Source organism: Augochlora pura, chromosome 2, assembly GCF_028453695.1.
Source record: "Augochlora pura isolate Apur16 chromosome 2, APUR_v2.2.1, whole genome shotgun sequence".
In the NCBI taxonomy this organism is placed as follows: domain Eukaryota; kingdom Metazoa; phylum Arthropoda; class Insecta; order Hymenoptera; family Halictidae; genus Augochlora; species Augochlora pura.
In genome coordinates, this window is record NC_135773.1 from 14,016,573 (window position 1) to 14,041,934 (window position 25,362).

At 33.4% G+C, this 25,362-nt stretch overlaps 5 protein-coding genes and 1 long non-coding RNA gene across 10 annotated transcripts; 3 read left to right on the plus strand and 3 right to left on the minus strand.

Moving 5' to 3' along the window:
• The first annotated feature begins 5,563 nt into the window (after positions 1–5,563).
• LOC144478249 (uncharacterized) lies at positions 5,564–7,966 on the plus strand. The gene is made up of 3 exons (XR_013495328.1): positions 5,564–5,918; positions 6,086–6,346; positions 7,089–7,966. It is a non-coding gene; the product is annotated as an uncharacterized LOC144478249 (long non-coding RNA).
• L(2)gd1 (lethal (2) giant discs 1) lies at positions 7,540–11,965 on the minus strand. Of its 4 annotated transcripts, none has more exons than XM_078196003.1 (12): positions 11,776–11,965; positions 11,567–11,699; positions 11,362–11,489; positions 10,898–11,267; positions 10,456–10,809; positions 9,996–10,358; positions 9,543–9,913; positions 9,304–9,479; positions 8,965–9,228; positions 8,628–8,666; positions 8,204–8,294; positions 7,540–8,126 (listed from the first exon to the last, which is right to left on the minus strand). In XM_078196003.1, the coding sequence occupies exons 1-12, from the start codon at positions 11,833–11,835 to the stop codon at positions 8,007–8,009; spliced, it is 2,469 nt and encodes an 822-aa protein (XP_078052129.1). In that variant the 5' UTR covers positions 11,836–11,965; the 3' UTR covers positions 7,540–8,006. The 4 variants fall into 4 exon arrangements, with proteins under 4 accessions (XP_078052129.1, XP_078052128.1, XP_078052134.1 ...); XM_078196002.1 differs by having other exon boundaries at positions 11,561–11,699; XM_078196004.1 differs by lacking the exon at positions 8,628–8,666 and having other exon boundaries at positions 7,542–8,126; positions 11,561–11,699.
• A 646-nt stretch (positions 11,966–12,611) lies between these two features.
• Positions 12,612–14,544, plus strand: Vhaac39-1 (V-type proton ATPase subunit VhaAC39-1). Its single transcript, XM_078196395.1, has 6 exons — positions 12,612–12,849; positions 12,936–13,286; positions 13,375–13,532; positions 13,611–13,787; positions 13,888–13,965; positions 14,037–14,544. Exons 1-6 carry the CDS (start codon positions 12,729–12,731, stop codon positions 14,196–14,198), a joined length of 1,047 nt encoding a protein of 348 aa, XP_078052521.1. The 5' UTR covers positions 12,612–12,728; the 3' UTR covers positions 14,199–14,544.
• A 218-nt stretch (positions 14,545–14,762) lies between these two features.
• On the minus strand, positions 14,763–17,938 carry Thg (tRNA-histidine guanylyltransferase). The gene is made up of 3 exons (XM_078196396.1): positions 16,789–17,938; positions 16,370–16,614; positions 14,763–16,279 (listed from the first exon to the last, which is right to left on the minus strand). The coding sequence occupies exons 1-3, from the start codon at positions 17,141–17,143 to the stop codon at positions 15,866–15,868; spliced, it is 1,014 nt and encodes a 337-aa protein (XP_078052522.1). The 5' UTR covers positions 17,144–17,938; the 3' UTR covers positions 14,763–15,865.
• Positions 17,939–17,958: 20 nt separating this feature from the next.
• Positions 17,959–23,636, plus strand: LOC144478473 (tRNA (guanosine(18)-2'-O)-methyltransferase TARBP1). Of its 2 annotated transcripts, XM_078196388.1 has the most exons (10): positions 17,959–21,042; positions 21,111–21,340; positions 21,411–21,627; positions 21,698–21,850; positions 21,929–22,093; positions 22,155–22,349; positions 22,441–22,615; positions 22,748–23,082; positions 23,176–23,312; positions 23,374–23,636. In XM_078196388.1, the coding sequence occupies exons 1-10, from the start codon at positions 18,298–18,300 to the stop codon at positions 23,519–23,521; spliced, it is 4,500 nt and encodes a 1,499-aa protein (XP_078052514.1). In that variant the 5' UTR covers positions 17,959–18,297; the 3' UTR covers positions 23,522–23,636. The 2 variants fall into 2 exon arrangements, with proteins under 2 accessions (XP_078052514.1, XP_078052515.1); XM_078196389.1 differs by lacking the exon at positions 17,959–21,042 and having other exon boundaries at positions 21,253–21,340; positions 21,520–21,627.
• Positions 23,637–23,765: 129 nt separating this feature from the next.
• LOC144478478 (ATP synthase F(0) complex subunit g, mitochondrial) lies at positions 23,766–24,654 on the minus strand. The gene is made up of 2 exons (XM_078196399.1): positions 24,496–24,654; positions 23,766–24,142 (listed from the first exon to the last, which is right to left on the minus strand). The coding sequence occupies exons 1-2, from the start codon at positions 24,530–24,532 to the stop codon at positions 23,883–23,885; spliced, it is 297 nt and encodes a 98-aa protein (XP_078052525.1). The 5' UTR covers positions 24,533–24,654; the 3' UTR covers positions 23,766–23,882.
• Between the last annotated feature and the right edge of the window lie 708 nt (positions 24,655–25,362).

Consider the following 25,362-nt stretch of genomic DNA (forward strand, 5'->3'; position numbering starts at 1 on the left):
ATGATGGAAATTTCAATCATAACATTTAGTGAAGAAAAAAAGGTACTCAAAAACTGTAAACTTTAAATTTGTTGTTGCTGGCAACTTTATAAATGACTATTGCGTACAACAAAACGCAGTTGTCAAAAAATAGCAAACGTCACTGTCAATTAACAAGCCTAGAACTTGTCATTCCACTGTTTGTGTAAAATTCCCAAATGTAAAGGCTATTCCACAATTTCGTGTAATAAATGTGGAGTTAATTTGTGCTTGAATAAAAATAATAATTGTTTTTTAAATTATCATTTAGAATAAAGGAGAATAAGTAAACAATATCTTTTGATTTATTTAGTACTGAGCTATATACGTAACAATGCATAATGATGTAAATTTCCATCATACTGTTTTTTAAATAATTCAAATTCTTATTTATACTAGGATTTTTTTTAATATTTTTCCTTTAATCTAGAGCATTAATTACATCAACCTGATTTATTTTAAAAAAATAGGAAAAATCATGCAAAGAAGGGTTAAAGGTAAATATTGCTTTGTAGGGTGGTGCGAATATCTTCGTAATCGTCCTGATTAGAAAGTTCGTTTCAATGTTTTAAGTTGAACGTAATGGAAGAACTCTGGGCGGAGACAGTAGTTTCCGGTGCGATTGATCTTACAGTGAAAGCGGACTGCATGGGTCAGACGTGCCTCGTAAAACAGGTCCAACGACATGAATGGATATTTTCAGTTATTTCGGCTCACTCTACCGTAAGGGCGCAATCTTCCACGAATCTCTACATCCACAATCTACCCACAATAATAGCCCATAAACCTATAATCTATAACAACCTATAAACTATAAAAATAAATAAATATTTAAACATCACTGCAGACGATTTTAAGAACAAAATCAAACGTATCCTATTGTTGCGCGATACGTAAATATTAACTCATTGCCAGTAATTACAACGATCATAGCATAGAACGACGAGTCCGATAAACAAACTGAATATTAGTTGGAAAAAATTGATCTGAATTTAACGGTGATGTCCGAATGACGATTAACTGGCCATGACAATTAATCCGAGTCCGCGGAACGAAGCAGTCTACGAACAGACGGGGCAAACAAAACCGGCAACAATGATATCCGAATCGTTCGTAAACCACTACGCAGAAGATCCTCCTTCTTCCACGCTAATATCAATCCCCGAAGGATCCAGGGATCCACTCGTGGCGTATTTCGAGTATCCCGAAACAAACTGATCCGCGGTGATCGAGCGGGTTGCTTGCGGTATTCGGGAAGGGGGACGGTATCCCCTGGATTCATTCATAACAGAGACAACAAGCGGGAAGAGGGGTGAATTGAAACGTGTACAGGGTGTTGCAGAACTATAAACACGTGTGACGTACTAAACGTACATATTACTTGAATCATTACTCTACAGTGAATCGATCGTATGTATCACTTAAGAGAATCCTCGATATAAGATAATGATGCCTTCGGAATCATTAAAGTGTTAGAGTGTAGCAGATAAGTGTTAACTATGTATATACCTTGGAGATGTTCGTGCACTTGTGGCAATCTCTGACATATAAAATGCAGTGAATTAAAAATCTTAATCAACTATATGCGTTAACCTTGTCAATTGTTCAATACACTAATCATAAACGTAAATACTTTCATAGAAGATTATTAAAATTATCTACAACTGATCTAATCGATCAATTCAGTTGTTAAAAATTGTTTCAACATCGCTTCCCCACCCTTTGGCTCTAAGTGTTATAAATTTTGAAGCAGGAAGGCACGATGAAGGCAAAGAGAAGAAATGAAAGAATAGAGATACTAACAGAGAAACGTTAGGAAGACAGGGAGAGCGAATTGTAAGGGGCGAGAGAGAGAGAGAGAGAGAGAGAGATGCGGAGGGTGGCGAGCGAGAAGGAAACTCGATCGGAGAAATGGAGGGAGAGAGAGGAAAAGAGGGTGAAAAGTTGTCAGTGAAAAGGGACGAAGAACGTTCAGCAGGATAATCCCTGGAGTCATTTGTCTGCCGGCTGTTGAGACGCTCATTTGTTCGCGGCGCGATGACAGATGACAATGAAGTAGAGATCGTGTGCCCGTGCCCGCGCCGTGCCACGGTCATAGAGCATGGGATGCCGTATGCCGCATGCCTGTGCCATTTCCCGTTTGCCGTAGGAGGGGCGGGCAGGGGCAGCGGGCACCCCCTGATCTGTTTGCCGTTCGTGCCTCAATTATTCTCGGATCATCGCTGTGTATCGGGCCGAGGAACAATCGAATCGCGGTATTTGTGTCGTCGTGATTAAAAACATAATGTTCCGTCTCACCGGCGCGCGGCGCGCGGCGCGACGGAAATGGAGACACGAGCGTGTTCTGGGGATCTCACTTTCACGGTTCCCGATTTATCCCGAAGTCGCCTTCGACGCTACCACCTACGACGTACGATCTACGCAAACAAAACGACGCGGGTTTCTAGGTTGATTGATTTTGGTTGCACCTTCAATTGATTTTCATATTACTAACGCATGATACAAAGAATCATTGTGAATAACCAAACAAATTAGAAAGTTATTAATAAGTATAATCTAAAACAATAACGCTATTCCAAAAAGAATTTAAGGATATCTATGTATTATTTTTAATTCACTGAAATTATTAAAAAATGAAATTTCTATTTGACTGATGCTTGTTACAATCGGTGCACATTACTATTACGTTGCATAAAGATCTGCAGTTTACATCTTAATCGTATTAAGCTTCTTAACTATATTATATCATTCTGATACGATTCATCGTTCTTTCCATTTACAGATACAACAAAAATGATTGGTAACTTAACGCTAGAACTATCGGGCGAATCGAAATATTTGGTTCCTACGTTTTTCTTTCAGTTACTGTTATTATAAAGTTTGTTATAAAACAATATATCGTACATTGATCGCATGCACATTAATGTAAAATTCATCATTGTCCGTAGGTGTCTTTCAGGAGGAAAGTGCATTCCATCTGATATTTATAAAATACCATATGGATCTTTTAATACTGTTCTCTTACAGTATTTTGATTTTACCAACGATATTTGATAACGATATAAGATTTTGTTAAAGAGTATCGCGAACGATTAAAGTTCGGTTCATTGGACACGAGAAACGAATTTATGGAAGGAAACGGTGCGATCAAGTTAAACCAAGGAGCAACATACACATATACGGAATGCGAAGGGGAACGAAGCCAGACGGTGGTGCATTTAGCGACTTCCGGTCCGCGTCGGAAGTTCCGTCATATTTGTCACCAGGCCGTTATTAATGGCGGGTTTTTATTGTTTCAGTGAAGCTAAGGGAGGCGAGCGAAGAAGAGTCCAGAAGAACCATCGTTTCTCGTCCCTGGCTATTAAATTTAATAGCCAATATCTCCTCTACTGCTAGCACGCTTTATGTCTTTTATCTCTTCGCGATTCTTCTCGGATAAATAAACATCGGTTCTTTTGATTATAGCAACACTCTGTTGCTAATTTGGTGATCATAAACACGTGCAGGATTGGTACCTCGAAAGTAGGTGCGCGAAATCAAACACCGAATTAATTGGATGAGTTAGGTATTTGGATAATTACTTAAAATGGCAATGGTACATGGTTAGAGTATAAGCTACATAATCGAACCTCTAGGATATCTTAATTTCCGAAGAAAAATCCTGACATCGATGACGGATGCAAAAATAATCGTGCCCTAACAGATAGGAAATTATGTCATCTTGCACGCGTTCCATGCGTGCTGTCGCTTCGTCGCCGGTCTCGTCTGTATCGCGATTCACGGCTGTTGTAAAACAACTCACGGCAATCGGAGCAGTGGAAAGGTCGTAATAACATCCCCCTACGAGACACCGTACAGACGAGGTACGAAGAATCGTTTCCAGAGGCTGATTCCTGGTAGCGATTTATTAATAACCGATGCAACACGCGATGCACCCCGCGCTCGCTTCTCGCTTCGTGCGCTGACTACGTGGGCTTTACTGATTGCGTGTATCGAATAGTCGCGTCGGCTTCGTCACTTCAAACCGTCGGCCTTCGACTGTCGTATGCCAGCTGCACCATTTGGCCGATCTTTTTTTCACCGTAATGAAGGATGCCGCGATAACTACAGTCGCCGATGATGAACTTCGCTGATAAGAGAAATATCGAAGCGCAAAGCATTGGAAGATAGCGCGTTCAAGTCTCAGTTACACGCGTAGTTGGTCGTGTGTAACGTGGGATGCACGCGTGGCACAGAAATTTGCTGCGTTTACAATCAATCTTCTTACACACGTTCCCACGTTTACCTGATCGATTATCAAATTTGACAGCGACTAATTTACATGGCATGTTACCCGCAAGTAAAACAGCTTCTCGAATGAAAGATTTTATCAGGTTTTCAAAACCGATTACAAGTATTGACGTGTAACGACAGAATGAAATCCCTCGCCGTCGCAGATGAACGTTAAAAACAGCTCAGGAAAAAATGACGTGTTGGTCTAACGTTGTATCAAAAATGATAATAGACCGTTATCAGATGTTATTCGTATTCAAAATCCGACAGCAACTAAAAGTTGCTCAGCAACCAATGATTCCATCCCTTTTACACGTCCTCCAGAGGATGCCACTCTGATTAACTGCATAAGATAGTTCGAATCTGAGACCCAAAAGTGTCGGAAGTACATCATATTATGCGTCGTAGACTTTGACATAAAAGCCGAACAAAACGGAGCCTCGGCTTGGTCACGTAACGCGAAACCGCGGCGAGCCGAGCCGTAGCGAATCGCGCGATCCGCGAGGTGGATTCGCGAGGAGAAGGAAGAGAAGGCAAAAGAACTTTCGGTGTCGGGTCGCATCTAGCATCTGCAATCAACACCCGGTCGGTTCCAGTGACGTCACGTCCGGCCATCTGCCGAATAAGCAGAAACCGCGTAACCGGACTCTATCTGCGGGAAACGATTTCGAAAAAGAAGAAGAGCTGCCGAGGCGACGCGGAGCACGTGTCCCGCGAAAGGGACGCAGAGGTTCGGAGAGATTCCGTGATTCCATCGAATCACCGTTTGCCCGACTGAATCCCGCTATAATTTCCTATCACGGGAATCACGGCTCAATCCTAATTATCGTTATCGAGTCACGAAACGCTTCGGCGACATTCGAGACGTCGCGAGTCGGCAAATCGAAAATTTTTATCGATGCTTGTAACGGGTACAGTTGAAAACGAAGCTATCCGGAATCCCACTTGTACAACGTACAATTGACCTCTTTAGAATCTGTCATAGATAAGCGTTACAATGTTATTGCTGTATAACTCGATTCGAAATCATATAATCCAGCAGTTATATACATTGTAATGCACTCGCGGCGATAAACCGCGAAATGTATCAAAGGTTATCTCGCGAATACGTAAGCGTACAAGCATGCACAATTGCACAATTAACGCCCACCAACTGAGTTTGATGTACGATTGACTACCATGATCATGTGCGAAGTAGAAGGAATAGAAAATTCCTTGGTTGGTTAAAGTAGTCGAAATATGAACGCTAGTCTTTACCGTACTGCTGAAATTCTAGTCTGGAATAATCAAAAATTCCATTGAACTTGTGCTCCAGTTCGCTTTGGAAATTATATTGTTTCTTGCACGAGCTTTTCGAAATGTTCTATCACACTTGCCTGTGATTTAATTTAGAGATACACGGAGCGAAGTTTTCGAATAAAATTCTGTTTTACAAATTTTGGAAGATCGAAAAAGGAGCGAATTGTTCGCGGTAAGGGTTTGCTCACCCTTTCGGAGCTGATCGGAGCGAAGGGCGGAAAGAGCGACGGGACTGATGAATCAAGGCAGGCCAAAGGGTTGAGAACAAACATCGTTAATTTGCACGCAGAATCCCGCTGGCTGAGGCCAAAAGGTCAACATTAACCGCGGTATGTATATGCTCGTCAAATACTCTGCACTGGACCGTGTAATCCAGATTCGCGGTACTTACTACGCCGAAGTTTCGGTAGCTCGCGTACTCCCTGCGCCCTTTCAGCCGACCTAATTGTCTAATTGGCAAATAAATCCCATTGTTTTCCAATGGCGCGATCGATAGGTGCACCGCGGGAAACGCTTTTGTGCAACGCCGGTGAAAGCCTCTGCGTGGCATGGTCGAGAGTCGAGAGTCAAGAGTTTTTCGGGAACCACCAGACGACCAGTATTTGACACGGTGGGTGTCAACTACTTTATGTGCCAATCTTTGACAGCAACCCCTTGCGTGCCATGGGGTCACCGTTGCTCGACCGACCATAAAGGATCGACGAGTTCGGAAGGTTCACCGAGACAGGCTAAATCTATACAGTTTACCTCGGAAGAGGTAATCTGATCACTCTTTCTACTGAAAAACAAAATCTGCTCGGAACAAAACTTGCGACCAATATAGTCATTATTTGTACAGAGTAAGAAGAATAAAGAATTATTTCTACAGTTAGAAAATATAAAGGTGAATAGAAGTGGAATTATCGTGTCAAGATAGAATAAGAAAATGATCGTTGATTCTTTAAAAAAAAAATGAAATTGAATATTTTTGAATTATTTTACATAAGTCAGAATGAAACAGAAACTTATTAATACTGTAAAAGATTTTACTAAATACCAACTGAATAAGCCTCTATTTTCATGATTTATTTGATTTTTAGCTATAATGATTGTTATCGGCACGGATTTCCAAATTGCATATAAAATTAATATGTATTATAAGTTTTTTTCTATTCTACTTACCGCTAGATGGCTGTAGATAATGGACGGTCTCGTGGCTTTAAAATGGTTCCTGAACTCCTGTATATAGGCAACCGCTGAACTGTGCGCACATGTGGATTGCATATTAACGGGTTTTTTTTCAAAAACTGCTTCATAGTATCCTCATTTCAGAAAGGAAATCATCAAACATAAAAATTGTTAACATGAAGAAAGCAATTTCTAGGAAAACGACTTTACAAATATACAAGCTATATGAAAAAAAATTTATAAAAAAATTTCAATAAAATCCCATTAAAATCGATTATAACGAGGGTCAGTTTTAATAAATACAACTATTACTATAATTATGTTTATTGCAGTTCTGTACCTTTGTGCATGCTGGTGCATCCTACTCTATTCTGAAGTATTACGGAACCATTAAGGACTAAGCGGTGAGGCACACGTGGGTAGGAATGAAACAGTGGAACGGTGAACTGGAAGGAGACAGAGTAGAACGATTATCGGACAATAGTTTGTTAGTGGGGTTCACGTGCTGTATTGTTCTCTGGAAATGTGGATTCAGCTTCATTCCACGATCGTTCCTCCTCCACATTTAAATCGTTTCAATAGATACAACTGATAGTATCTTATGCTCGTATCAATTAATTGCAACAGCACTTAAGATTCCTCACCTTTCATAAATATACATGTATATTCTTAATATTAAGAACATTTCAAGTACCCATCATTTGAATGGTACTGATAACTTTAAAGTAACTACAGTACATTTTATTCAAAGATATATGTAGTCATTATTACGATAGATTTTTAAACGTCTTTTTATTTAACGATGAGTGATTAAAAAATGTTGCTTACAATCATTAATTAGACAAATCTCTCTTATTTTACATACAAGCACACATCGCGGTATTAATCGTAAATAGACTATAACACAATATTATATTTTTGCGTGTATTACAGCCCAACATAATTGTTTTCTTATCACCAGTATAATTACTATGATCCAGCCATGTAACAAATTCCGTATGCAGTATATTATAATATTTAAATGTTAGGTTGTGCACATGTACTCGTTCGGAGACATTTTATGTCCATATGTATTTGTTTCAAGTTAAACATTCATTATAAAATATATAAATTATTCTACAAATATACATGTACACGTTAATAGGCTACAAATGAAACAAATAATATATTGTTTCGTAATAAGCGGATACATGTCCAAGGCCTTAACAATGCAGTGTTTGAAAAATAGATATATAATGTGAATTGCTGCGTCAGTGATCAATAATTAACCATTTATCTGTAACTTGTTCTATTTGTTTAGTAAGAACTGGACTTCTCAATCGAATTTTCAGTTCTAACTTTGCCCCTGTTGCTTTCCTTCCATCCATTAACTACGATTGTAAAGGATTTCCTGATTGTAATTTATAATTCAAAGTATAATTTTCTATAAATTAAATTCAATACTCACGGGAAATGAATCATGAATAATACATTTACTCTCCAGAGGCTGCAATTTCACTGTTGCTGTTCCTAACAGGCTATCACTTCGAAAGAATCCACTGTAAAAAACACACAATTATTCGTAATATTGAATAAATACACATATGTTATGCTGAAACGAAATGAAAGAAGATATACGTTGTCACAGCTTGCTCGTGCAATTTACAAACGTGATATCGTCGAGTATCTATCAATCAAACTATAAGACGCATAAAGCATTATAATAGATTCGGCAGTTTTCTTACTGCCTTGTAAAGAAACATTTAAATATTATTTTAATAATATATTAGCTGTAAAAAAATTGACGAAAAAACAAAACGATAAACATAATAGCACATTTTTAGGCATATAATTAAAAAGCTGAATGCTCTTTAGAACTATGATTTTCATACCTTGGATTAGTGCAACACAGGAGAGGATTCAGCGAGCATCTGCAAGCAACGTACTAATCTATTTACTATATTTGTTATTAAATTTTCGGATCATATCTATTTTATATTGAACCATATTAATTCATTAATACCTATGCAATACTTTATACAATAAAATAAAATATGTGAGTAATATGTAATTAAAATATATCAATTCCATGAAGAATGTGCTATTAAAAACTAAAGCTCATAAATAAATACACGAAAACATTAATGAAATGATAATTTCATGAAAATATCAAATAAATCAAATTATAAAAAATTGTGAATGTTTGTACCCATCACTATTTCTAATTACCCTTTTGCCCAAACTTGGCATTTCAGCGCATGTCTTTTAAAAGCTCGTTGACACTGTCTTACACCACGATCTATTATTCCGCTTAGACGAAATACTGCTTCATATTCTGGGTTGCATGTTCCTCTAACAGTAGATGTTCTGTCTGTTGGAGGATTATCGGTTGGGTAAGGAAATTCATATATGACGTATGTATCCTCTTTTGAATAGTTTATCCCTCTCATTATTGAAATTTCTACATCATTGTTGTTTAAATCCGTACAACTCCTGAAACATAACAAATGCAATGATTGTAAACGTAAGATCCACACTATTTTCGTTTCTATTATAAAATACACTGACTGCACTATAGCATAAGTTTTTATTTCGTAATGATGTTGTGGTGGCGGTAGTTCAGCGCGTTTTCGAACCCTCAACATATCCAAATCGCGTTTGAAATCTAATGCGAATCGTTCCCACTTATTATACGCAGATACATCTCCTAATGCTTTGGAATGCTCTCTAGTATTTAAGCACCACTATAACAAATTTACAAATAGTTATTGTAATTTCACTTTAAAATATATACGTTTCTATCGTACCTTCATCTGTTTTACTAGCTGAGCGTCCAGATTCTCATAAATCTCATCATCAGTTCCCCTTGCTTCTTCTCGACAATGTTCACTATTAACCAACTCAAAACTTTCGTCAAGTTGGCCTATTGAACTATCTGAATTGAGTTCCATTTTTGCTAACGGTGACAATGGTATAGTATTCATATCAACTGGTAACCCTGCTATACTCGCTTCGATCAATGGATCTATTCCCTTTGCTTGCCTTAAATAATTACGTGCCAATTCTAGATCTCCCTCCTTCTTTGCATCCAAAGCAGCTTGTTTCAGCTCACGCTGACGCTGTTGCAATAAAGCTGATTGTTTGTCTGCACGTGTTATCTTTTGATTTGATTTTTTCCCTATTAATTAAAGGAAATACGTTATTACCAAATGGATAGTTCAACGATAAGTGATTGTATAAGTACAAATTTTATTACCTACCTATTTGATTTCTTGTAGGAACTGGATTAACCTTCGGTCTCTGTGCATTTTCAGATGGTTCTGGCTGTGAGGTCTCTTGTGTAGTCGAAGTTGGTTGTACTTCTGGTTTCTTCTCTTCTGGTGCAGGTGCCACAAGTGGTGGAAAACCAGGTGGAACAGGCAGTTCATCTAGGGTTATAGATTTTCCACGAGCATGTAACTTAAGAGCATCTTCAAACTGTTTGCATATACGACCGTATCTTCGAGCTTTAGAAGCATTGTTTTCTGTTTCTGCTGTTGTTTTTGATCTCCTATACACTTCAAGCCTCTCCTTTAGAGCAAGTTCTAAATTCTCTGGACCTGCTGGCTTTGCTTCTGCTGTTTCTAAAGCATTTAATTAACATGTTTAACTTTATAATAATATCAACAAAAGAAATAAACACATTAAATAGTATAAATGCTTAAATCATATATAGCTTACCTACAGATGCTGTTTCTACCGATGACGATCCTTGTGTTTCATTTTCAACTTTTGATAATTCTGGCATAGCTGCAGTAGCATTTAATTCAAGCATATTTGGAGATGGTGGCATATCCGACAAATCAACTGCTTCACCTGCATTTACTGCTGCTATGACTATATCGAACTGTTTCACTACAGTCATATATTGAAGTGCTTTTGGCATATCATTAGCTTTCTTCGATACTAATGCTGCCTTCTTATATTCTAATTGCCTACTTTTTAATAACGTCAAAGCTGTCTCACCTACAGATTCTGGGACAGTATTAGTTTCTGTGGATGCTGTATCTTCATTAATTGGAGAACTTTTCTCTTCTGAAAAATATGTATATAGTATATGTCAATTATGTACATAGAACAAGCTTTATAAAATATTAATTATTATTGTACTTTTAAACATTACCTGTTGAATCTGGTTTAGGACTTTCTACTACTTTTTCTGTTGATTCTCCAACTGCAGATGGTGGTAATTGTGGTGGAATATCACCTTCATCGATAGGCTTTCCTGACTTAGCATCAGTCAATAATTGTTTGAGTGTTTGAATGCCTCTCATATACCTTCTTGCCCGACTTGACTCGTTCTCCTGTTTTGCTTTTTTTTCAGCAATTTGGTACAACCTCAATCTATCCTCCAAAAGTTTCATTGTAGCATCCATAGATGAAGAATTTGCTCCTGTTTCAGATTGCTCTGCACTTTCTGTTTTGGGGCTATCTTCCTCTGTTGGTAACATTTCTTCATCAGATTCATCGCCTGTGATCATCTTAAGTTCATTCTAATGCAATATAAAATTTCTAAAATTATTTTAATTACAACTGTGTGCACAATTATTATAAGAATGGATAATATATATATAATGTAATTTATACCAATAATTCTGGATCGTCATCGTTGTCTGATAATTCACCATCCTCATCTAATGTATCCTCATCAGGATCTTTCAAACTTTGTGCTATCATTGCGTCCAAATCTGCATTTGAAATTGGTTTTCGGGGTGCTAAAAGATTTGTTGAAAATCACATGAACAATATAAATTGCCATTCAGCAAATATACAAACAATATGTAACCTTTACGTCTGGGTTTTTGATTATCGTCGCTAACTGTCAATGCTGCTAGCTCAGCTTCTAAATCGTCGTCATTATCATCATCCCCCATAAAATCGTGGCCTAAATTGTCAAAAGTTTCTGGCACTTCAAAGATGCCATACTTTTAAAGAAATAACATGTTTAGTAAAAATAAAATTAATAAAAAAGTAAGGTTACAAACATCTTTATAATCATACCTGTGCAAGACTACCAGCAGGTCTTGTTTGGCGTTTTGGTTTTTCTTTCTTACCAAACATACTGTTTCGTAAAACTTATACTATCAGAAATCTATTGACAATTAGTAAAATATTAAAGATATTTGTAGAAATATAACACATTAGACGTTCACAGCATATAGTGCGACGGTATCCTATCTGACTTTATCGATATGCGTCATCCATTCGAGAGTGATACATGAACGTAAAATTGCTAAACGCAGAAGAATTTAACGATTAAACTACATTACTTATAAACATATCAGTTATAGTTTTAAAATAAAAGTATAATCTCTTATGCTGTTATTAAGAACAAATTGACATTTCCAAATACATGTATAACATTATTATTCCAAACAACTTATACATTTTAATAATTTTACAATTGCTAAAAAATTTTTAGTTAATAAAATTTAAACGTTAGAAAATAAGTTGTAAAATGATAAAATATTTGGATAAAATACAAGAAATTATAAAAAAATACATTTGTACATTCCAATATTTAATAAAATAATTAATTTTACTTTTGAAATCACATTAAAGTACGTACTGTATTGTTTTATAATCTTCGTTCAATGAAATGATAATTGATAAAATTTAATAAAACCTAAAGTTGATAAAAATATATATTTGCAATATTAATAAAATAAATTTACAGCTTGTATTAAAAATGAGAAATTGATTGTATCTCAAAAAGTACAAATAAATTTAAAAAATCAAATGAAACGCTCATAGGAAATTCAAATTGTATTCGATAGTCATTCATGGTTAATGAACCGCCATCTAGAGTTAAATGCCACTTTGCGTCGTCTGTGGTAAACTTCTCACCGAATAGTCATATGATCGTCACGGAAAAGGGCGAGTCCGACTTCGATTTTGACGGGTCTGTGTATCTTGTGGTGTAGTTGTGAAATTTTAAGAAACGATCCGCCAAAATGAAGGGTTGCATGTTCAATATCAACGGAGGCTACTTGGAAGGTCTTTGTCGTGGATTTAAATGTGGAATTCTTCAACAGAGTGACTATCTCAATCTTGTACAGTGTGAGACCCTTGAAGGTACATTTTACTCAACAAATTCTGCATTCGTCCTGATATTTACAATTATATGAAACTTAATTGTTATACTTCGTTTAATTTTGTAGATTTGAAATTGCATCTGGCAGGTACAGATTATGGTAGTTTTTTGGCTAATGAACCATCACCATTGTCCGTCAGTGTGATTGATGATAAATTGAGGGAGAAGCTTGTTGTAGAGTTTCAACACATGCGTAATCATTCTGTTGAGCCACTGTCACAATTCTTAGATTTCATTACCTACAGCTATATGATCGACAATATCATTTTATTAATCACTGGAACATTGCATCAAAGACCAATTTCTGAATTGATCCCGAAATGTCATCCTCTTGGCAGTTTTGAACAAATGGAAGCTATTCACGTAGCAACCACACCTGCCGAGCTTTACGGTGCAGTCTTGGTGGATACGCCTTTGGGTATGATCCAAAGATTTAGTCTGACATTTATTGCAAAATAATTGAAAACAATGTGCTTTGTGTCCTAATTATATCTATGTTGCTGCAGCTCCCTTTTTCGTGGATTGCATTTCTGAACAAGATTTAGATGAAATGAACATTGAAATAATCAGAAATACTTTGTACAAAGCTTACTTGGAAGCATTTTATAAGTTTTGTAAAAAAATTGGTGGAACAACTGCAGAAACTATGTGTGAAATTCTCGCGGTATGAAATTACTTAGATATAATTCAAATATAATATGATCTTAAAATATAATGTATTAAATGTAAATTATATATGCAGTTTGAAGCTGATAGACGAGCAATTATTATAACAATCAACTCATTTGGAACTGAGCTAGGTAAAGATGACAGAGCTAAATTATATCCACGCTGTGGAAAATTAAATCCAGATGGATTGGCAGCATTAGCAAGAGCTGATGATTATGATCAAGTTAAAGCAGTGGCAGAATATTATGCTGTACGAATACATTAATTAATTAAACATTCTTTTAAAAAAAATAATGTTCATTCGTTTATACATACAGTAACATATAAATACAATTCTTCTATTTTTGCAGGAATATAGTGCTTTATTTGAAGGTGCTGGAAATAACCCAGGTGACAAGACTTTAGAAGATAAATTCTTTGAACACGAGGTAAACTTAATATTAATATGAAATATTGTTGCATAACAAAAAATATTGTTATAACATTTTTGCTGTTTTAGGTTCGTTTAAATGTTCATGCCTTCCTTCAACAATTTCATTTTGGAGTGTTCTACAGTTACCTTAAGTTAAAGGAACAAGAATGCCGCAATATTGTATGGATAGCAGAATGTGTTGCACAAAAACATAGAGCTAAGATAGACAATTACATTCCAATCTTTTAATGTTCTTGAAACATATTGTTGCAACAATTATTTGTTCAGTTATACAATATTATGCAAAAAAAAAGGTGACTCTTTCTCCTTTTTATGTTTCAATCATGATTAATCGTAAAAATTCTGCACAGTATTTAGGATTGTCAAAAAGGGGAAACTGCCAAATATATAAAAAATATAAATATTTAATTCACGAGTAAATAAAAAAGGCAATTATATGTCTAGCCAAATTGAAAGAATGGTATTAAAACTATCACTTAGCACTGTTATTGTCATGTATAACAAAAGTTTATATCATATAGATGTATATAATGTATTTTATTGTAGACCAGTATACTTGTTGTGTCTTGTATTACCCAATGTTACAATTATCAATACCACTGTAATATAAAACAATATATAATACATTCCATCAGATTGGAAAACTCGATTTAAATCATGTCTTACACATGTGAGCTTCCATTCATTGATTAATAATCATGTTAAAAAGAAAGTAAACAATTTTGTTAAATGTAGAAATATAAAGTTACTTGTCCAGACAGACATTGTTCAATAAGATTTTGTTGTAACACAATTAAAGAATTGTGACGAACTGTATCTAACTTTTTTTTAAATTCATGATATTCACTCAACAAGGAAAGCACTACTAAAAAAATTATGATATTGAGTGGTGAACTGCTCATTAAATAAGTTCTGGCCTTTCATACTTAGTTGTTCATAATTTCCTTGAAAAATTGTATAACTTTCATCTTATGACATTCAGTCAGTTATACAAATGTTTAATAAATATTATATGATCATTATAAATAAATTACTATTTTTTTCGTTTGCTTTTGGAACATAATACCATTTTCTATATTTAACTTTAGCCCCATGTAATAATATTGTTTTTACAATTACTCCCTATAAGTATTTTTATAACCATTTATATTTTAAATAATGGAGTGACAAATCAATTGGTAAATTATGATTGTATAAAACCCTATGTAATAGAAAGTATATCTGAAAATTGCTTATAATACTTAAACTTTTAAGAACTAAACAGTTTGTATATACCACAGAAGTTGAAAGAAATGATATTTATGAAAAATATAAACACATCCATGCAAAATTATAAAATTTTATAATCTAAGTCATTTCAAAATAATTTATAGCTTTTAACTACAAAAAATTATTATGAATTTTCATAACATATCAAATGTATTAAATTATGTATTGTTTATACTTATGAAAAAGATTTTGTATAAAAATCTTAATATATTTATTCTAGAGCAGCCTTTAAATTCATAAATAATTGAATATTATTTAATGCACTTTCTTACTATTGGAAAATACAATATTTTAATTCAATGAGTTTTAAAATATAAAATCCTAACGAAAAATATTTGTTTGAAATACATAGGTCTTCGAATCCTATTTTCAAAAAACATCTTTTCTGTAACCATACATACACGTACTATATGTACATGCACAAGAATACATTCACATGCAATATATTATCTATCTTATAAAAATATAATAATTATTAATTAAATTGAAAGTCATCCACCAACAATTAATGTTTTGCGATATTGTTACTGTAATAAAGTTAAAATGATTTTCGAATTATCGAAAATAAACTTCTGGTATTTTCCGTTAGGATGTTTAAAATTTATTATATAAAAATAAAACACTGCTTATCTTCTACAAATTCGTTCACTTTCACACTGCATCTTTTCACCATCTGATTCTCGACATCTTGCAGAATTTGTCTCTTCATTCATAGAGTTCACATTAACACCTGGAGGTGGTGGAATATTATTCACATGTTTCATGTTTGTATTATTAGCTAGATTTGGAGGTTGATAAGTAGCTAAACTTTTCAATCCAATAACTTCTGGATTCTCTTTCCAAAATCGATCTGCAATGATGTCATCTACCAATGGAACCACTGCTGGTTTCAATCTACCAGTTCCATCAGGTACCAATTTCCTAATAAGTGTAGTTCCTTTTCGGAATAATGGAGGTTCATTATTATAGTTTATACCAAATTCTTGGAAAAGTAATTCATTTTTATGCGATGCCAATGTACCCCTCAGTTTTTCTTCTGCCTAAAGATTAGAGAAACAAAATTAAAATGTTATTATTTCTTCAGTTTTAAACATATCCTATAAATACATTACCAAAAAATATATATTTACCTGACTTGGAGTAAGTTTAGCTTTCAATACAAGATTCCAGAAACATGTATTGTACAAATTATTCACATGAACATCTGCTTGTCGCCAAGCTAAATAATCTCTCAAATTTTTATCTGTTGGATATAGTACAACACGAGCATCAAAAGAGGGAGGATAATATAATTCTTTACCCCGAAAAAATCGGGACCAGTAATAGACGTATGCTGATGTAAAAAGTGAATTCACGTTTGACATTAATTTAAACACTGTAACATAATAAAGTACACAATTACTTCAATAAATGTAATAATATGTGTTGAATGAATACAGTACTACATTTTATTGTAATTTTTTGTACTCTTTCTTATCATATATTCTGTATTAGTCATTTAAAATGTAACAAGTTATGAACTATTATTCGATTTGTACTCTGTACATACCTCTTCTTTTATAATGTTGTGTGTCTTTCCGAAAAACGAAAGAATATTCATCACTTTGACCAAAACCTAATATGATCTCTTTAAAATCTTCCATAACCGTAATAGCCGCTCGATTCATCAATTCCAGGGCGGCTACATCGTTTGGTTTCGTAAATTGATGAGCATCGCAAAACTTCGAAAAATTTCTTCCATCAATTCTAACCACAATCCAACAATTTGGCAAACAACAGTCATCACGTTCGAATTCTTTTACATATTCGAATTTACTTTTAGCCATCGTTGTCAAACTTATGTGCCGGCTTATGACCACTTGTTTGACCAAGCTAATGATTTTCGGGAAGTTACTTCCCTTCATTCGTCTTTACTGTCAGAAAACACAAACGTTCCCTGAAACTGGCGAGTGTTGAAATCTCTGTAATTGAGGCTCACTGTAGCTCAAGGTGCATGAATCTTACTGTCAAAACAAAACTCTTTATTTCAATGCCGTTGTAATATTCTTTATGATACAAGAAAAAAACGTCCTACACGTATTGTATTTATGTATATTTTTGAGCATCCACGTGTGCTTTTATTGGTTATGTACATTCATATTGTTATTATATATTGCACATATGACACATGAACAAAACAAAGGACAATACTGTTTTTAATCAACTGAAATAATATGGTAGTTGTGTTTTGGTTAAAAGTTTTCTTATTAACCCTTTGCGCTCGGATTAAATTTAGAGATGGGTATCGTACTGCTCGGAATTAATTTCCGTCGATAGAGCAGGGATACATAACACGCAAGTTTAGGATGTATAAACAAGATTTAGTAATTTTTTGTGAACTTTAGATATATCTTTATTCAATACACTCATCTAGTGATATGTTTTTGTATAAAAATTATGTTTTATAATTCTCCTTCGTGTGATATTTTTCGAAACACTCTCCAATATGTAGACCAGGTTTTCGAGTGCATGTATCGCAAAAATCATTTGTTTGGTGCCTTCCACCCTTAATCTTTCCGTTTGAACATTAAATACAATTTATAAAATGTTTTTTGGAATTCTACGAGGTATTGCCGAACGTTGTCTATTTCATTAGGTTCAAAAGAGGACTGACTCGCCGCTGCGTCTTGCATGGCGAGCGCTGGGTGACAACATTTGTTTAGATTGGATTCCGTTATCTCCAGTCGATGGAGCACTGTATTAGTTCGTGGATAGGTTCCTTAGGCATTGAGGTTCTTATAGGAAAAGTGAAATCTGATACATGAATGCATACAGTATACGATTTGTATAGCTCCTTGCTGTGGTAGCTGAGAGCAGACATACGAGCAGAACGGTTAAAAGGCTTTGGTGGCTGAGAGTGGACATACGAGTGCAAAGGGTTAAAATATACTTTAACACTACGTCAACATCTTTTACTTAAAAAACGATAGTAGATCTAACTCTGTATGTAAACACGAATATTCTTGTATGTACATACTACATCAATATAAATATTGAAATCAGTGGCAGCTGCAATAAAATGGATTCACACGAACGATACATGCATTTGTCAACAACAGATCTATCGATATTGGAAATATTTGATATAACATTTAAGACTGAACCATTTACAATATTGCACCGTTTAATTCGAAATTACGACAAACAATTAAATGAGAATACTTTGGATATAAAAAAATTGGAAACATTTCGCACAATACTATGTTATGAATATCAACTGGTATTTAATTCAGAAACGAAATATGAAAGAAGAGAGCCAAATGACTTGTGCTTTAAAAAAATAGAAAATGTTTTAAATTTGAAAAAACAGTTCCAGAATGACAATGATTTAACAATTTTGTATGATATTACAACGTTATATACATTACTTTTTTGTAATTTACAATGTTTTGAACAACATGTAACAAATTTCCAAAGATCACAGTCTATTTTACTGTCAGAAAATGAGAATAGAGGATTTTATATGAAAATACTAGAAAGTTTTCTGGATTCAATCTGTTTGAAGCGATTACTAAATTATGATAATGAGACAGAGTTGCAATTAACATTAGACTTGCATTATTTACAAGATATAAAAATTTTACTAGAATTGAAAGATAATAGTAAATGGTCTACTTTTGCTTCAATATTTCCAAAAATAATGAGAACTTTTGGTTCTGAAAAAGTTTTGCCTACACTACAATCTTTTATTTTCATTAATATGAAGGATATGGAAGACCAACTTAGTGCACTGAGTATTATAGTTGATACATATTGTTTAGAAGAGTTTAAAGTCACATGTGCAGCAATACTTGACACTTTACGTTATGATGAACCATTATGGTTACTCATAATGAGGAGTTTAAAATCTTCTGTACCACAATACCGTAAACAAGGATTATTTTTAATGAAACGAATAATAAACTTCAGTAGAATTTCAGATAGCAGTACATTAAATTTGCAGAAAACTACTGTTGTCCCATTTCTATGCACACAATCAGTTAAAACAGAAATATCAATAAATGATATTAAACAAAAATTTTATTTAGTTTTGGAAGCTTTAGAAGAAAAACGATACCATCTAATTGCACCAGCTTTAACAAATGTATCAAATTTAATAAAAGGATGCGAAGAACATACATTGTGTAATAAGTGTTTCAGCACAATGTGGCTCCAACTTATTTTTGAGAGAATCTTGAAGCATCAAAATAATACTGTAATGAAGCAAGGAATTCTTTACGTCTGTAAATATCATAAAGTCTTAAATAATACAGAATTTTTAAAATTATTTATAAATGTACTGAACAATACATTTTTATATGAATGTCAACTATACCAAAAGGGACCAGAAATATTAGATGAAATTATAACGTTATTTGTACTTATGAAAAACACAGAAGTAGAATTTATTTCTAGACTTCTTAAAGTAATAGATGAAGAAACATGGGCTCCTATTCCACTGTTTTATATGATGGTGATTATAAGAACAGTTACAGAGAGAACTTTAACTGTTTTGGTAGAAGATGATTTGATTACAATTAAATCTTTCATACAGAAGAATTTGCATGCACATGCACGTATTTTCAGAGTTGCGTCACAAATTGAACTTATAAGAACAATTTCTATGTCTTTAGATAAAATAGATAATTTGAAAAGTGTAGTATACATGCTATTAGAATTTCCATCTGATGAAGCATTTATAAGGAGTTCCTTTTCTTGGAACAATATAATTTCGTGTTTAAACATTAAAGTAACAAAAGAAGAAGCAGCAAGTTTTATTAACGTTTTATGTGAAGACTGTATGCATCAAGATATATATTTAAGAATAAGTCCTAGAAAGTTTGCTTCCATAATTTTTATGTTATATGATGCAGAATTGATACTATACACAAAACATTGTGTTGCTGAACAAATATTACATAAGTGGTTATCATTAATTGATGGTTGTGATATAAGACCTTATGCAAATGTAGAACATATTTTCTATATCATAGAAGTTATATCACATTTGCTCAATTTAAGTGTAAAGGAAAATAAAAGAATTATACAATTATTTTCTGAGTATATTGATGATGTTTTACAATTTTTACTCAAGAATAGTAAAAGTATACCATTTAAATACGGTTATGAAGAAGTAAATAAATATATGATTACAATTGCTTCATTTCTTAAACATGGAAATTTAATTCTGCCAAAGTCAGATATTTTAGATTATGTTGAGAAATTTAAGTGCGATAGTATAACAATTCTTAAAAATATAGAAGAATTTACAAATATGCACTACATGTATGCATTATATATTTTACACTGTACTCAAAGCATTTTAAATCCAAAACCTGCAGAATTTTATGAACAACCTTTAATAAATATATGCCAGATTGATATATTTGATAATAATAAAAATCATAAGAACTCTACAGGAAAATTAGTCTCATATTGTTATTTATTATTAGCAAAACTTACAAATCAATTCTTATTGAATGTAGAAATAAAATTGTGGCCAGAAAATGTCGATTGGCTTAAAAATGTTAAATACATTTATGAAATGGGAAGAAATGAAATTATTCCAGAAATAGCAACAATTTTGAAAGTAATTGTTGATAAGGGAGGAATAAGGAGCCCTGAAAATATGTCAAATTTAATATCTATTTTGAATGTGTGCTGGTTATCTACTTCACTAAATTCAAAGAATAAACTGTACTTTTTATCAGCAAAAGAGCTTCTCAGAGTTATTGTAAATAACAATTTTCTGGCTATTCCATATGCTATAAATACTTTGAATCCTGTAAGTGACCAAAATATTGCCAAAAAATTAACATTTATTACTTAGCAAATTATTTAATTACGTTTTAGTTCTTTGATCAATTCCTTGAAGAGAGTAATAAAGTATCAAAATTAAAGTCAATTTTGTTGAATGAGATGAAGTTGTTAAATGTATGCAACTTGAGTAAGTTGCAAGAACCATTATTACAATGTATGCTACATGGATATGCACTTCGAAAGGATAAACAAATAGAAAACCAAACATGTTCATATATTACAAAAAATTTTGAAACTTTTTATCCAAGTCAGATACCAATAATGTAAGTAGTTTAAAATTTTATAATATCACTTTCTTTCTGGTTACTTAATAATTTATAATTTTATTAATAGTGATCACAATAGTGATGCTAGTATCAGAGCACTTTCTGTTATACTATTGCACAAAACAATTACTGCAGATGTGAGATTTGCATCAGCGTTTCTTCCAATTGTTTTACAGAAACTAGAAAAGTACAAAAATAAGAGATATTTTAATCATTCTTATACACATAAAATAAAGCATCGTATTATGCAAATTTTATTAATTCTACATCCTATTTTGAATAAGGTAATACACTATTATACGATTGACAAAGCTGTAAGTGTGATATATATATAGTAAAATTAATTCTTTGCAGGTAGATACGACTAACTTGGGAAACTTTCTTTTAAATCTATTGTTATTGGAAAGCAATCAACACAGCGTGCGATTAATGCAAGAATGGTTATTGATTAAAATTTGTGTGCAGAATGAAAATTTTCGTTATGAACTATGGTCTTTTTTTGAAGAGGTAGTAAATAAAATTTGAAGCTTTATTTTTCAAAATTAATTTACTGATATTTAAAGCACTTTTAAAATATTTGTACAGACTATTTTAAAACGTCCAGGATGTGTTGGTTCAATAGCATGTATATTTTATCATGTTGCAAAACTACTTCCTGAAGTTGATCGAACTAAATTTATTTATATGGGATTACCATATTTATCACGTTATTGTTTGGGACCACAATATAATATGCGACTTTACAACCAGGTACATTGAAAACATAATTTTTTAATAAAAACTATGTTACTAATATGCATACTTGGCATAGGTAGTTTTTGTAAATCTGTTTGACATGGTAGAACCCTATGGTGATTTTACAAAGGATTGTATAAATGAGTATAGAGGATTATTCAAAACAATATTGAAAAATTTTAAAGATGAGCGTACGCATGACAATTTTTTTAGAATTCAAAACGATTTCTATCTTTCCACTTTCCATGCTTTACACGATTACAGCTTGCAGGTAATATTATTGAATTTAATATTTCAAGTTAGTGAAATTAATGACAGACTACAGACTATGACTAACAAATCCTTTCTTTTTGCACTTATAGACAATATATTGTGAGTTGCCTCGACTAACTGATATGGATCAAAGTGAATGGATTAGCCCACTTATATTTGAACAATTGAACTTCAAAGAAAGTCATAACCATCCCCTTCAAATATATAACCCAACAGACTTATTGTCAAAAATTGAAACATCAATCTACATAGCAAAATCTACAAGTATGTTTTAATCATTATAATAATTTAATTTACAAAATTTGTCATACTATAACTATTAAGAATATCAGGTATATTTATATTATATACCTATAATTAGAAAATATTAATTTCTTTAATATTTTTAAAATGCAGCTGATTCAGAATTTTTGAAGAAATCTGAGACGAATCTTGAAGAGTTAAATAATATTCAGAAGAAAATTGATCCTTTAATATCTGCAAATTTGTCGCAAAATTTTATTTCTTCATCAATTAGGGAATCTATTTCCCAAAAAAAACTATTACTTCATGGAGAAGGTATCATAGTTGTAGCATGTCTCATTGATCGTAAACAAAATTTAGGAGGACTCGCACGTACTTGCGAAATTTTTAATGTAAAAGAACTAGTTATAGCAAATTTGAGTCAGATTAGAGATAAAGATTTTCAAAATCTTAGTGTGTCAGCAGAAAACTGGATAAATATTAGAGAGGTATTTCAATCATATATTTTTATATTGTTGAACTTATAATATCTAATGTAAAAATGGATAATAGTAATTTCTATAATTTTGTAACCGGTGCAGGTGAAACCTCATGAATTGAGTAAATACCTTTTGGGAAAAAGATACGAGGGATGGTCGTTAATTGGTGTGGAACAAACAGTTAATAGTGTAAGCTTATTGAATATGAAATTCAAAAAAAAGACAGTTCTTGTTTTAGGGTAAGTAAATAGAAAAGATTAAATTTCCTTATTTTATTGTACATATAAATTATTTTTTTAGAAACGAAAAGGACGGAGTTCCTGCTAATTTGATACCCCTTTTTGATACTTGCATAGAAATACCTCAACTTGGTATAATTCGTTCATTAAATGTTCATGTTTGTGGTGCTATATGCATATGGCAGTATGCAATGCAACATACATTCTAGCCAGAAATATTAATAATTAATCCTTAACAGTAAAATAAAATAGTTTCCAGTCAAAATAATGTATAATTTTTATATTATTTGAAATGCATCTATGTACATACAATCAAACTTTGAAAAAAAATATATTTAGCTTACTTAAAACAAACTTGTTTAGTACATCAAGCTTTATTACCCAGGATAAACTATTAGGATTAATACTGGAATTTGTATATTATATTATAATGTAATTAAAATAAGAAAGTGATAAACTGATATTAATATTTATTACAAAAAATGGTATTCTTTTTATGAATTTATATTTATAAGAACATCTATTATTTATACAGAGATTATGTCTATGTAATTTAATTACAATGTATGCTTAAACATCGTAGCCAATAACATGTCGTTTACCAATACATTCACCTACATAGAACCAGCATAATATTTCAATGGTAACTAAAGTATTCAACCAGGCTTCACGTACTGTAACCTCGCGGTACTTTCCAGTTTTAGCAGCATTAACCAGGTTCTGGATGCTATTCTTGATGGCTGGTATATCAGATATCTTTGGTGGTACCAATTCTACTTTGCCATAATACATAGTTTTTTGAAGAAGTACCTTCGAATTTGCAACAGTCACTAAAATGAACATAAAATCATAATGGTTTATACGTCATTCTTCTAAATTAATTATACAAGCAATTGCAAGTTATGGTAATTTGACAATGTATTATTGTCATACAACCTTCAAAATATTGAAAAATATATATTCGACAGATTGTACCTATAAATTATTCACTCGACCTTCATGATGAATTTTAAGAACTCAATTTATACTTGAAGATTTAACTGAATGATGCACTAAATGAAGCAAGAATTCATGTTATATAATAATCGATTCTAATTCAAATGTAATTGATATAATATCGAAAGTAATGAATAATATTTGGAAAAGATTTGTTAAAATACTATTTAAAAAATTTAAAACATACATTTCGCTAGTTGTACCGCTGCTTCACGTGCTGCCATTTTCGGTTCTTAAAAGTCAAACCCTTTCAAGAAGAACTTGGTTGCAAAAACAACCGTCTGCTAACCTGGCAGTAAACCAGGAGGAAACAATTCTACAGAGAACTTTCGGGGCAGTGTTTTAGCTGCCATCTATAGTAAGTTATGTAAGTACAGTATTGCCTCACCATTGTTACGTTATCACGTTTCATGAGCGACGCGAACATAGGCACTTGTTTATATTACGACCACGCTACTAGACTATACGTTTCAATTTATGGCGGCAGGAGGGAAGTTCGAATGTATATACGAATTTATATCGCATATTTATATAGAGACATTGTATCGCCCGAGAGGAATAACTAAGAATATGTAAAGAGACAATGAGAGAGTTCCCACGAAGTTCATCGTCAAACCTTTGCTTTCTTTAGCAAGACTAATCGAGGAGTATAGACAATGTCACGTCGGCTCTCGCAAGACCCTCTACAATGTTGCACAAACTAAACGAGTCACAGTAACAAATCCGGACCGCTAAAGTGTTGCACGTCGAAAACCTTTAGTTAGGGACTTCTCGGAACTCTCCCTGACCTCTCTCTCTCTCTCACGCTGTCCTTGAACCGAGGTCTTCGCGCGCGGCATACCCCACTCCGTTCGTTTCGGCGGGCTTTTTGCCCCTGCGCGCTCGACCGTCGCGCACTCCCAGCCGCACGCGCACCGCCGAACCACCAATCACCACCAATCTGCAACCAGAAGATGAGCCATCCGACGAATCAGCATCCAGCTAGAGGACCCCAATTTTCCTATTGGACAAGGGAGGAAGAACCAGAAGGAACGCAGGAATAAAACTTGCTTTC